The sequence below is a fragment of the Phyllostomus discolor genome, chromosome 3 (genome assembly GCF_004126475.2).
Source record: "Phyllostomus discolor isolate MPI-MPIP mPhyDis1 chromosome 3, mPhyDis1.pri.v3, whole genome shotgun sequence".
In the NCBI taxonomy this organism is placed as follows: Eukaryota; Metazoa; Chordata; class Mammalia; order Chiroptera; family Phyllostomidae; genus Phyllostomus; species Phyllostomus discolor.
This window is the reverse complement of record NC_040905.2, coordinates 23330695-23344241: the sequence shown is the minus strand read 5'-3', so window position 1 is coordinate 23344241 and position 13547 is coordinate 23330695. Positions and strand designations below refer to the sequence as shown.

General features: G+C 42.0%; 1 protein-coding gene across 2 annotated transcripts in view; it reads right to left on the bottom strand.

The window, feature by feature from the left end:
* RETREG1 (reticulophagy regulator 1) overlaps positions 1 to 13547 on the bottom strand; it is a 116122-nt gene that overhangs the window by 31822 nt on the left and 70753 nt on the right. The window contains exon 1 of one of the 2 annotated variants that reach the window (XM_036020250.1): positions 1188 to 1462. The exons of the other annotated variant lie outside the window; for it this stretch is intronic. Within the exon in view, the coding sequence (XP_035876143.1) occupies positions 1188 to 1222 (35 nt within the window). The 5' untranslated portion in view covers positions 1223 to 1462. Of the gene's footprint in view, positions 1 to 1187; positions 1463 to 13547 lie in introns of those variants that run through there. 2 annotated transcript variants of the gene reach the window in all.

Sequence of the window (13547 nt, the reverse complement as noted above, 5' to 3'; positions counted from 1 at the left end):
AGTTTCCACCTTCTTTGACAATAAAATCGTCAATAGCCCCTTTTCCTCTTTTAACAACAACAAAAAAGATTCTTTCTAATTGCAGTTCAGTATCACATTAGTTTCAGGTACACAACGCAGTGGCTAGACATTTATGTAACTTATGAAGTGATCGCCCCACAAGTCTGGCACCACCTGGCACCGGGCGCGGTCACCACAGTATCACTGACCACACTCCCTATGCTGGGCCTTCTGTCCCGTGACTATTTGGTAATTGCCAATTTGCACTTCTTAATCCCTTCACCTTTTTCATGCACCCCGAAACCCCCTCCCCTCTGGCAGCCATCAGTTGGATCTCCATATCTATGAGTTTGTTTTTGTTTTGTCTCCTTTCTACTTCTTAATTTCCATGACCCTAATTAGAATTCCAATGAAACAGATTCATACACATTTTGTTAATACAGCAATGGGGTTAGAAGGGAAGGCCTTGAACATGGGCACAAGTTATGGTCATATTAGCAGGAATTAATTGCCTGTTTCCTTTCCCATCTCTATACCCTCTTCTTAGAGCTATATATTAATAAAAACATTGATTCAAATAATGTTCTGCATAAGGACTTAAACTGACCACATTTTCAAAGATAAGAACTGTGGTTAAATATATATATATTTATATATACACCAATATATAGTCTATATATTGGTCTATATATAGTATAGTCTATAGTATATAGTCTATAGACCAATATATATATTATATATATATATATTTTTTAATACCTAAACTGGTATATTGGTCTAATAGTTTAACTTTTGGAAATGTTCAACATGTCTTTAAAATGCTAATACTTTACAAAATGTTCACTAGCTTAGGTTTCCAACAACTATCATCTAAAGTTAAAAATCAAACATCAGAAAATTCAAGTAGACTTAGCATAGTACAGGGAGAAATACTTTTTAAAATTTCACACTATCCTTTCCTCATTAAAGAAAAACACTTATTTTCATATGTTTCTAAGGGTATTTTAAGTTAACTTTCTAGTTCTCCAAAATAAACAAACAAACAAAAAAAAACATTCAATTTCCTGGAGTTAAGGGATTGCATTCTAATTTTTTAAAATTTTCATTTAAACTAGTCACAGTATTTTTCAAAAGATAACTAGCAAATGAAATGGACTCGAAAAGCAGTAAGCAGACACTGTAATTACCTTTTGTCTGGTCCCGAGTCCTCCCCTTCAGGCATTTCTGCCCTTTAAAAACGCGGAAACCGTGGAGGAGGCTGCAGCGCGCCCGCGCCACTGTGCTTTCTTCTCCACTCGAGCGATGACTATCAGGAGGGAAAAACCCAGTAGTCCAGCTCTTTCCTTTTTGGAAAAAAAGCACTCCTCCCTTACTCAGAAAGTAGGTGTTTACAAACTCCCAAAGCGCCTGCCTGCCTTGAATGAAGCTAAGCGCTGAGTTATTATGACTGTGCCCTTCTAAAAATAAAGAGGTCACCTCTTCCTCTCAGTACCGTGACAGGCAGCTGGGAGCAAGCGCGGCCCGGCTGCCCAGCGTGTTCCGTCCAGTCGTGTGAGAAGCTGTCACCACCAGCGATTAACCTTTATTGGGAGGACTTCGCCTAGGCCTGCCTACCCTTTCTCTTTCCTTTACTTTCCTGGCAGGACCAGCCACCCCACCGAAGGGTGGGCGCGTGGCCACAGGGAGCTTGCAACTTCAGCCTGGGCTATCAGATCTCTAGCTCACACGAGGGAGCTGGAGGGGGGAGAGCGAAGTGGGCTGGACGTGCCAGAGCTGAGAGGTTTGTTTGTTCTGAGAACACTCAGCCACTCAGCAAAAGAGCTCTCACTCAAAAAAAAAAAAAAAAAAAAGCAATAAACTATTGTGTCTTGAGGAATACTGTTTTGCATGAAAATCTTTCCTTGGGTCATTTAGATTTCTCAACTCAGAATAAGTTACATGCAAACAGGAGCCTCTGTGTTCCTCTGGGCAGCTTGCTTTCTCCCGCAGGACTTCCCTGTGTCCTCAGGGAGCAGCCTGATGCTGGCCAGAGCGGGACTGAGCCTGAGATGTTTTCATAGCTTGGCTCACCACTGCAAAGGAGTCATCAATCGCCAGGTACCCTCATTTGCTGCAACTTCTAAAAGCAGGACAAAAATAGCTTCAATTCTACTTTTACCAAAAGGCTAGGGGAAAAGTTTTTACGTAGGTGGTCAAAAGGTACAAATTTCCACTTATAAAATAAAAGTCATGGAAATGGTGACCTCGGTTAACAACACTGTATTGTATATCTGAAAGTTGCTGAGAGCAGATCTTAAGCATTCTCATAACCAGAAAAAAATTTTAACTGTGTGGTGACAGATGTTAAGGAGGCTCATTGTGGTGATCATTTCATAATACTTGCAAACACTGAATCATTATATTGTGCACCTAAAACTAATATAATGTCACACTGCAATTTAAAAATAGAAAGTATAGCTTCTTCCTCTTTTAAAGAAAAAAAGGCTAGAGAAAATATTACTGACATACCTTTAGGAATAAATCCTAAAAGCTTTGCATAAAAACTTGAAACTATTTTGTTCTCCTGATTGGTATCGTTAACTAAGGCAGTATGCAAGATCTAGTTATTAAGAAACTATATATCTGTCTTTTTTTAAAATGCCTGTACTCCACTGTCATATAGCTAATCCCAGCAATATATCTATAGCCGATGTATATTTTACATGTAGGTGTCAAAGTGATTTCTAGAGCATTAAAGAACTGAAAAGTTGCAACAACATAGTCTGCTTTCTTTTGGTGGTATTAGCTATTTTGTGATACATGCACGTCACAATTGAAGACATTTCTTTAATATTTCATACCAGATCTAAACTTTTCAACCTCGAAGTCTAAGGTTAAGGCAGTCCAAATACTCGAACACATAACTCAAATACCATTGACCTTGAAAGAAAACAGTCACGAGGAGAGTTCTGAAGACCAGGTTGTGCAGGGGCCTGAAGCAATGCGCTGTGTTGCTAGAAATTTCAGGTTTAAAGAACTGAGAAAGTTGAAACACTGAAAATATTATCAGTGAGAATATTGCTGCACTTTCATTTACTCTTATCAACAAGAAAAAAAGCTAACTCTCTGATCTAACTCTCAGTTCTGACAATTCTTTTCCATTAATTTTACCTTTTGTTCTCCTAGGCTCCTATTTTCCTATTTCTTGACTTTCTGAGTGTAGCTGTTGCTGAACTCGGCTGCTGGTTACTACAGAACAGAATACATCCCAGAAATCTGCCTCTCAGTTGTAAAGGGCAGCTAATTGATCAGCGATGTAACAGATGAACTGCCACTAACTGCCATGAAATGCAGGGTCTGGCAGAAGCAACTCCTGCTTGAGCATGGCTAGTAGGGTAATACTATGGGTGTAATAATTTATAGTTTTAATTTGAACATTTCACCTAAAATGTCATATGGTATGCTTGAATGTGATATTGTTAGGTTACAGAAATACAGGCTTATGATTTTGTAATAAAGGATTCTGTAATTAAAAAGGGGGGGCGTTATTTGTGCCAGACCCCGTATATACTGAAATACTTCCTTTGAGCACTCCTGCATGCATTTTTAAATTACTTGCTTCAAACAAGAAAAACAAAAACTCAGAGACCCAGACAACAGTATGGTGGTTACCAGAGGGAAAGGGGTGGGAGAAGTAAAGGGCAAATTAGGCCAAATATACGGTGACAGAAGATGATTTGACTTTGGGGGGTGGGCACACAATACAATATACAAATGATGTATCATAAAATCAGGCACTTGAAACCCACATAATCTTATTCACCAATTGTCAGGAGCCGACCAACAGCTGACCTTTGACACAGTCAGGTCGGATGAGACACATCTGCACAGCAGAGGCAACTGTGGCCGGATCTCCTGTCTATCTCCTCCTGTATGCCTGTTAGCCATAGGTGGTGGGATTTTTAGATACCTGTGTGTTATAACAAAAAATTCTGCTCGAAATGACTTGCTGACTACAGAATAGAGACCCCTAGCAACCCTAATGCTGCCTGCTTCCCCCACCTGGGAAGTTAAGGACAAAATTAAACTATGGGCAGGCCAACTGCCAGAACGCTGAAGGAAGCTGTTGCTAGGAATATTTCTTAAGGAGTTACTACTCAAAAGCTTAAGATTTATTAGAGCTACTACCCCTCCCATACCCTGGACAGGAGTGTAAAGAGGCAAGGAGTTCTAGTTGGAAATAATAATCTCAGTACATGGAAACAAACACAAAACATGCCCCCTCAAAATGTATAAATCAAAAAGCCTAGGCAAAAAACCAGTTACCTCACCGAGACAAATTTAATCTCAACGGATAATAGCTGATTTCATATACCTACAAATCACCCCTTGCACCCTTTTAATTTAGACCAATTCCTAGAATCTTAATAGATACCTAGTTACTAACTGGCACCTGAAAGTTTGTTCCCCTATAGCTTCATTGGCTATCTGATTAATGACCCTCTTGATCAAAATAATATGGTTGATCTGTGGGACCTCCCGTACTTTCCAGCTATTTCTTCGTTTAACATGATTGATCTGTAAAACCTTCTGTGTTTTTAGAAATTATTTTTGTGGTAACCGTTTCTGTTTTAATAATCACACTATGCACTGAATGTTGTATAACCTCCCCTATAAAAATAAAGATTGATTTTTCTTGGTGAGTCAGTCGGGCCCAAAAAGCCTGGCTGTCCTCCAGCACCCCACCAGGTGTCTTGCTTCAGTCTCTTCACCTTAGCCGTGCATCCTTCGGGGACCCTGAGACCCCACCAAGGCTGGACCCTGGCAACCAATGTCGTTCCAATAAATATAATAAAAAATAAAATAAGTTACTTGCTTGCACCATAAATTCGCCTTTAGGTGTATTTGTGTTAATTACTGAAATTCACAAGGCAAAAAGGGAAAATACACAGCACAGATGACAGACCAGCACAGCAGGAGACTGGGGTGCCAAGGACTCCCTCATCACTGCTGACCTGCATCCACTGGGCATCCTGAAGAATACAGACAGGGAGTGGCCCTGAGGGCCACGGACGCTGAAACCAGGGCCCCAGACAGCGAAGTGACCTGCTGGTGTCAGAGCCAGGGTCTGCCTCCAGGGCTGAGAGCTCTTTCCACTCTGCCAGCCAAAGAGACAGCGGAGCCCACACACCCTGGCCCAAGCACACGTGGCCAGACGCTTCCACAGACTCAGTCTCTTATATCCACACCCCTCCAAAACCCTGTTGAAGGATTCTTGCTGAAATGGGATCTTGAGGGCATACCCAAGGCTGAAAAAGAGCTCAGAAGACCCTGCCTTGAGTTTGGCCAAAGAGAGTCTCCATCGCCACCTAATAAAACAGACATCTTTATTCCTTATGTTAGTGTTCAGTGCTACATGCTATGCAGACCCTCCAGAGCTACATTGCGCGTGGCTACTGGGCAGGCGAAATGTGGCTGCACCGAATTTTTACCATGAAATAGGAAAAAAAGTATGTAAAATATCTCATTACTAATTTTTATATTGACATCTTGAAATGATATTTTGGGTATACTGGTTAAATGAAATATATTGTTAAAAGCAATTTCATTGGTTTTTCCCTTTTTTCCACTTGGCTAGTAGAAATTTTTAATTATATACGTAGCCTGCATTACCATGTGCACCCATGTGCACCCATGTTTTTGGCCCAAATTTTCAGGAAAAAAATTTTGTTTTAATGTTTTAACTTGTTTACTTATATTTAGATACTTGCATTTTGTATCATAAAGAAATTTTAGCATTTATTTTGAAAATATTATAGTACAAAAAATTTTGTGTAACAAATAATTACAAAACACAAGAACAAAACACAAGGTACAAAATATTTTATGTATCAGTAACAAATTTATGATACTTATGCATTATAGAAGGCTGAGAACTCTTCATCACTGTCAACATCAGAGGTATCATCTTCAATTTCTACATTACCGGTGTCTTCTGAAGAGTCACTCTCCTCATCCTGGTAAATTTCATCGTCCTCAGTTCCATCCACAGCATTGCTGAAGCCTCATTTTTTAAACGATTTCACAACCATTTCCATCTTGACACCGTTCCACGATCTTAGGGTCCAATCATAAACCTGGGTGATGGATGCTTCCTTGATCCTGCTAGTAGGTGTTAAATCATAACCAGCTGACTGCATCCACAATGTCCACTCCTTCTTCATTAGGGGCTTAAAGGGCTTGCTTACTGACACATCAAGAGGTTGCAGTTGGCTGGTTGGCTCACCAGGTATCACAGCAAGTTGGGTTTTCCAGGCCGTTGCAATTGCTTTTGCACTGTACGCAACATGGGCTTTGAAGTGGTCAAAACAAGCAAAGCGGGTTTTTTAAGTAATCCTCCAGGCCTTCGTGACCAGACACTGTTAAACCAGATTCTCATGCCTTCTTCATTCACCCACCCTTTTTCATGCACGTGGACAGTAACTCCACTTGGAATCTTTTCTTTCAGAAACTTTTTTCTTTTACAGATGGTCACAAGTGGTAGCTTTGTCCCATCTGCACAACAGGCTAGGACAACACTGAAACGTGTCTTCTCCTGACCACTGGTTTTTAACAGCCGTGGTCATTGCCTCTCTGACGTCCACACTTCTGTTGTGTGGCACATCAAATGTGAGATGTGCCACCCCACCTGACAGTACTGAGAAAAGTCCACTGAACATTTACTCCCTCAATGGCTCAGCCTCTGCTCTGCTCCACCCAAAACCCACTCTCATCCTCCCTCCCCTCCACCCCCTGAGGACGAGGACAAGACCCCATAAGTAACTTTGTTAAGGCCCTCCCCTCCTCTCTTCTCCAGTTTGTACCACCAGTGACCACACAGCTCCTCGTTCCTAACTTCTGTCTTCTTTACAACGAGAGGTCCTAACCAGAGGTCTGTGGTCATATATATATTTATATATTGATAAAAATATCTGGAAAGATATATATGAAGAAAGGGAAGCTAGGAGGGGGAGAGGACTGGAGGAGGGGAAAGGGAGGAGAGTGGAGGGAGAGGAGACAAAGGAAGAGCATTATAAAGGACTTGGCCTGAGGTACTAATCATGACTTTCTTCTCTGGCTTGAAGAAATAATGAATATTTTCCATTTCATTCTTTTTGCCTCACTGTATTTTCTATTTTTGAGCACCAAATACAAACTGCTCTTATGATAAGAAAAAAATTTGTTCTTAAAACAAAAATTTGAAAAAGGCTTATTTTTTTAAATTTTAATTGTTGTTCAAGTACAGTTTTCTGCCTTTTCCCCCCACCCCAGCCCAACACCCAGCCCTCCCCACTTCCCTCCTGCCTCCACCCCCCACCACGGTTATTGTCCACGTGTCCTCTATAATTGCTCCTGCAAACCTTTCACCCTTTTCCCCTAAGGCTCCCTCCCCTCTTTCCTCTGGTCACTGTCAGCCTGTTCTCTATTTCAGTGTCTTCGGTTATATTTTGCTTGTTTGTTTTGTTGATTAGGTTCCTGTTAAAGGTGAGATCATATGGTATCTGTCTTTCACCACCTGGCTTATTTCACTTAGCATAATGCTCTCCAGCTCCATCCATCCTGTCGCAGAGGGTAGGAGTTCCTTCTTTCTCTCTGCTGCATAGAATTCCATTGTGTATATGTACCATGGTGTTTTGATCCATTCATTTACTGATGGGCACCTAGGTTGTTTCCAGCATTTGGCTATTGTAAATTGTGCTGCTATGAACACTGGGGTGCAAAGGTTCTTTTGGATTGGTGTTTTAGGGTTCTTAGGATATAATCCTAGCAGTGGAATTGCTGGGTCAAAAGGCAGATCCATTTTTAGTTTTCTGAGGAAATTCCATACTGTTTTCCATAGTGGTTGCACCAGTCTGCAATCCCACCAACAGTGCACTATGGTTCCCTTTTCTCCACATCCTCTCCAACACTTGCTGTTTGTTGCTTTATGATGGCCATTCTCAACAGTGTGAGGTGGTATCTCACTGTGGTTTTCATTTACATCTCTCTGGTAGCTAGCGATACTAAGCATCTTTTCATGTGTCTCTGGACCTTCTGTATGTCTTCCTTGGAGAAATGTCTGTTCAAGTTCTTTGCCCATTTTTTAATTGGGTTGCTTGTCTTCTTAGAGTGGAGTCGAGTGAGTTCTTTATATATTTTGGAGATTAAGCCCTTGTCTGAGGTATCATTGGAAAATATGTTTTCCCATACGGTTGGTTCTCTTTTTATTTTAATACTGTTTTCTTTAGCCGTGCAGAAGCCTTTTATTTTGATTAGATCCCATTTGCTTATTCTTTCATGTCCCTTGCTCTAGGGGACATATCAGTGAAAATACTGCTGCGTGAAATATCTGAGATTTTCCTGCCTATGCTCTCCTCTAGGACTTTAATGGTGTCACAGTTTATATTTAAATCTTTCATCCACCTTGAATTTATTTTTGTGTATGGTGTAAGTTGGTGCTCAAGATTCATTTTTTTTTTTTGCATGTAGCTGTCCAGTTCTCCCAACACCATTTGTTGAAAAGGCTATTTTTACTCCATTTTATGTTGCTGCCCCCTTTGTTGAATATTAATTGGCCATAGAGACTTGGGTTTATTTCTGGGCTCTCTGTTCTGTTCCATTGGTCCATGTGCCTGTTTTTACGCCAGTACTAGGCTGTTTTGATTACAGTAGCCTTGTAATACAGCTTAGTATCAGGTATTGCGATCCCTCCTACTTTGCTCTTCTTTCTCAAAATTGCAGCAGCTATTCAGGGTCATTTATGGTTCCATATAAATGTTTGAAGTGTTTGTTCTATGTCTGTGAAATATGCCATTGGTACTTTAGTAAGTATTGCATTGAATCTATAAATTGCTTTGAGTAGTATGGACATTTTGATGATGTTAATTCTTCCAATCCATGAACACAGTATATGTTTCCATTTGTTTGTGTCTTCCTTGATTGTGTCTTTAGGGTTGTGTAGTTTTCTGAGCACAGGTTTTTTTACCTACTTGGTTAGGTTTATTCATAGGTGTTTTATTTTTCTTGTTGCTATATCAAATGGGATTTTTTCCATGATTTCTGCTTTTGATGTTTCATTGCTGGTATACAAAAATGCCTTTGATTTCTGGATATTGACTTTGTATCCTGCTGTTTTGCCTAAAAAAGGCTTATTTTTAAAAATATTTTATTTATTTATTTTTAGAGAGGGAAGGGAGGGAGATAGAGAGAGAGAGAGAAACATCAATGTGCGGTTGCTGGGGGTTATGGCCTGCAACCCAGGAATGTACCCTGGCTAGGAATCGAACCTGGGACACTTTGGTTCCCAGCCCGCGCTCAATCCACTGAGCTATGCCAGCCAGGGCTAAAAAGGCTTATTTTTTAATGGAAGGGGAAACTGTTTTCTGTGGCTTCCTCTCACTACAGAAAAAAGATCCCTGCTTTTACCTGGGAAACTAGGCCTTCAGGGGTGCCAGGCTTCCTAACTTTTCACTCAAGCCAGACCAGTCGGAGAACTGCCTTTGGGGAGTAGCTGTTCCATGGAAGACACGCGCTGGCTGAAAGAATGAGAGAAAGGAAACCAGAGCGAGCTCTCCCCATCCACCGCCTCAGTCGTCTAAGAATTCCCCTCCCTACGTTTTCATATCCCATCAATGACTTCCAGTGTAGCCAATGCAGAATGTGTTTCCTACAAAAATTCAGGCTATACATCATCCACTTTGCAAAAGTAGAATAAGGCTATGGAACTAGTATCAAAGTATATTTCCGGAACAAAATGGAAAAGAATACCTTTTTTTATTTAAAAGATAAATTTTAAAAAATCAAAGGATCAAATAACCATGTATGTACATGGGGTGAATGATGCATTTGGTAATGGCGGGTCTAATGAATTATCACGACGAGCTATACTACTGAGAGACAATTCCCTCGCTCTTTTTTCTAGTGGGTGGAATCCTACTGAGACTTGTCCTAGATTGATGGCTTTCAAAGTAATAAAAGCTTTCCCCCGCCCCCTAAATTCTATGTTACACCAACAATCAAAAAGAGTTCCTCGGTTTTAATGGGGGCACAGCACTGAAACATGGCCTTACTCCCCCACGGGGGCAGCCCCTGCACTGAGTCCTTGGAAACCCAGAGTTGCCCAGGACACAGTTGGAAAACTGTGACCCTGATCATCTGAACAGCCCAGAGGAAAAAGTGGGGACCTTTTTTCACAGCTGCTTCTCATGATAATTAGAACAGACTCAACTCAGTTACCCACTTTATCTTTTTACCTTTTTAAAGCTTTGCACATGGAATGTTTCCCTCAGATTTCTTTCCATTCAAAAATAGCTGGCACTCTAAAATCAACACACAGAGCCTCTGCATGTCCTCCACCCCTCAGCTGTCTGGTCAACCTTCTTCCTCCTTTTTCTGTATCACTGTAGTCACCTACCTCCCAGCCAGGGAGTTGCACCTCTTCTCCTGGTGAAATTAACAACAGACCCCTTTCCCTCTCATCGGTCTACCTGTTTGGGTCACAGACTGTAGGGTAACCCAATAAATAGAGCACTATTTTCTTTCCGCTATTTGTGAGAGCTTGTATTGTGTCAATATGCCCTAGATTGCCATGTCTTGATTATCACATAATTTGTTAATGGTCTTGATGGGGACCACCAACTACAATCCAATCTTTGCCACAGGCTACTCAGCTTGGCCAGTGAGTGCCTCCCATGCCTTCCCCTCCAGTTCATGCTACACCCATGCCCCACCCCCCAAAGGGAGCTGTTGAAGCGCAGCTGTTTTGAAAGTGTGGTTTGGACAAACCAGAGTGCAGCCCAGGGGACCCTGGAGATGCTAGCAAGCCTGGTGGAGGTGAGAACTCCGGGAGTGGAAGGACAGAGACAGGGGAGAAGAGCTGGACAATGACAGCAGGAGAAAGGGGGCGTGGAAGGAACTGGGTGGGAGAGAGGCTGTCAGGGAGCACCATTAAACACCCAATGGCCTCCGAGGTGTACCCCGTGCCAGTGACACCAGTCATGCTGATCTCCAGGGGGTTCTTTTTGATGTCCTAACTTTCTGATCAAATACGTCTCCTAATAAAAGTTCTTTATATGTCGGGAGTGTTCAAATTGTGGTATTTAGAAGCTAATGACCATTTGAATACATGAAGCAAAATGAAGCAAAGTACAAACACCATAAACAACCCATCTGCCCACTCGTTCAGCAGGTTTGCAGCAGGAAGGGTGGGTAATGGTGATGGAGAAGAGCAGGAAGTGACATTCAGAGAACAGGAGTAGCCTCGGGAAACGCGGAGAGGAAAAAGGCGCATTTAGCAACTGCTTAAGGAAGGACTACATGAAACAAGTCAGGTGCTGTGCCTTTGAGTGGTGCATCACCCCACGTTGCTGGTTTGCTTGCATTGTGTCCTGCATTTACTGAGACCCATTTCATTGCACTAAACACGGTCCCTACCAACTCTTGTTTATGACCGCCCCAGGCCCTGTTGTCACCTGTAACTGATTTTGTCCCTACTTACTTCATCATTCCTTCTCTCCCTAAGACACAGTTGATATGCTTTTGTAGCAAGCCAATTTCTTTCTCTTCTTTCAACCCCTCGCCTCAAAAAAATCTTCTATAAAACTGCAGTAGAAGTGTAGACATTTCTATAGAAATCAAATTCCCTAGGGGACCAAATGTTACCATTGGTTCAAGCTTCCCTCCACAGAACACACCTGTTTCTGACAAATCTTCTTGGCTTTCTTATGTAAAGCTCTCTCCTAAGGCTGTCTGTGTAGTTTAGTGGTAAAGGCTCTTAACAGAATCTTCAGTTCCAAGAAATTTAAAACAAATAGCCACAGGAGAAAAAGAAGTCTGGCAGACTTCATTGCTTTTAGCAAACACAAGGAAATGGAAATTTCTAAGACCACAAATCCTGGAAAGAGCCTAGAGTGAGTAAGAGTGAAACACAGCTCAAGACAAATCTTATCTCTTAAGCTTCAAACTACAATGCACGACAGAGAAGCGGCACTGGTAACCTTCAGTTTAATCATGGATTACGCAATACTTTTGTTGTGTGTTGATCTTCCTTTTCATGTGTGACATAGTTCAGTCTTAAAAATTACTTTTCATTCCTGAATAGCACCTAATAAGTTGCTTCTTGGCTATATTTTTACCCAGTATTTTGTGGAGAAGCCGAAGGGAAATGCAGACTGTGCACCTGAACAGGCCTTCAATAGTTGACCATTATTTCCATGTTCGTTTTGAGGTTCAGGGTTGGGCGGCCTTCTCCTTTGCCCCACGTGAGCCCACGGTGGTCTTGGCTGGCTGAGCTCTGCCTGCTGACCCAGCCTTGGGTGGGGATGAGAAATCTCCTCAGACACTGAAAGGACCTCTCCCCTAGGAAGGGTGTCTGAGGACATGAGCTCCAGGCCAGTACCCTACAGCCTCTAGGCACTTCTGAAGAGGCGGCAGCCCCTTCAGAAGCATTTGCTACAAGACGAGCTGGGCGTCTGCTGATCTTGACAAGTGGGAAAGAAGAGGGCTTTGACTTCAGAGTCCTTGTAACTGCTCCTTGCAGAAGGGCAGATCCCTCCAATAGCCTAATGGGCGGGGACTCCTTATCGCCTCAACCACTGTCTGTCTGTCTGATAATAAATCTGGCTTCTCCCACACGTGATGTATCTCCTACAGGCTACCTCAAGGTTCCAAGTAGTACACTACTAGCAACTTAAAGGTGTTTCCTAAGTGACTTCATTCCCATCAGGGTAAAACCCCTTCAATGAACAGCAAAGAGCGATGGCTTTAAAAATAGAATGAAGCAAACACAAAACATGAAGCCTGAAGAGACTTAGAAAAGAACCAGAGCCCATGAGACTCTGAGGTGGCGTGAATCCCCAATTTCCTGCCTCCATAAAATTCCTTGTGAGGGGTTTCCTCCAGCATCCAGCACCTCGTCCTATAAGCAAAACAAACTTGTTTTATTTTTTTAAAGATTTTTAAAATTTATTTTTAGAGAGGGGGAAGGGGCAGAGAAAGAGAGAGTGAGAAACATTGATGTGTGAGAGAAACATCAATCAGTTGCTTCTCGAATGCCTCTAACTGGGGACCTGGCCTGCAACCCAGGCATGTGCCCTGACCAGGAACTGAACAGGCAACCTTTCAGCTTACAGGCTGGCGCTCAGTACACTGGCCCACACCAGCTGGGGCAAACTTGCTTTATTTTTAATAAACTTTTTGTTTTGGAATAATTTTAGATTTATGGAAGAGTTACAAAGGTAGTACAGGGCTTCCCATATACCCCTCACCCAGTTTTCCCTGGGTTAGCATCTCGCATTACCACCACACGTGTGTGAAAACTAAAACCAACGTTGGTAGGTTAGCATGAACTGAACTCCAGACTTGGTGTTTCACTAGTTTTTTCCAGTAATGTCCTCCTTCTCTCCCAGGATCCCATGCAGGGCACACGCTGCAATCAGTCACAGTATCTCCTCAGTCTATTGTAGTCTGACAGTTGCCCAGAGTTTCCTGGGTTTCATGACCTTGACAGTTTAGAAGAGTATTTTGTAGACACCAGGTATTCTGAGCATGTC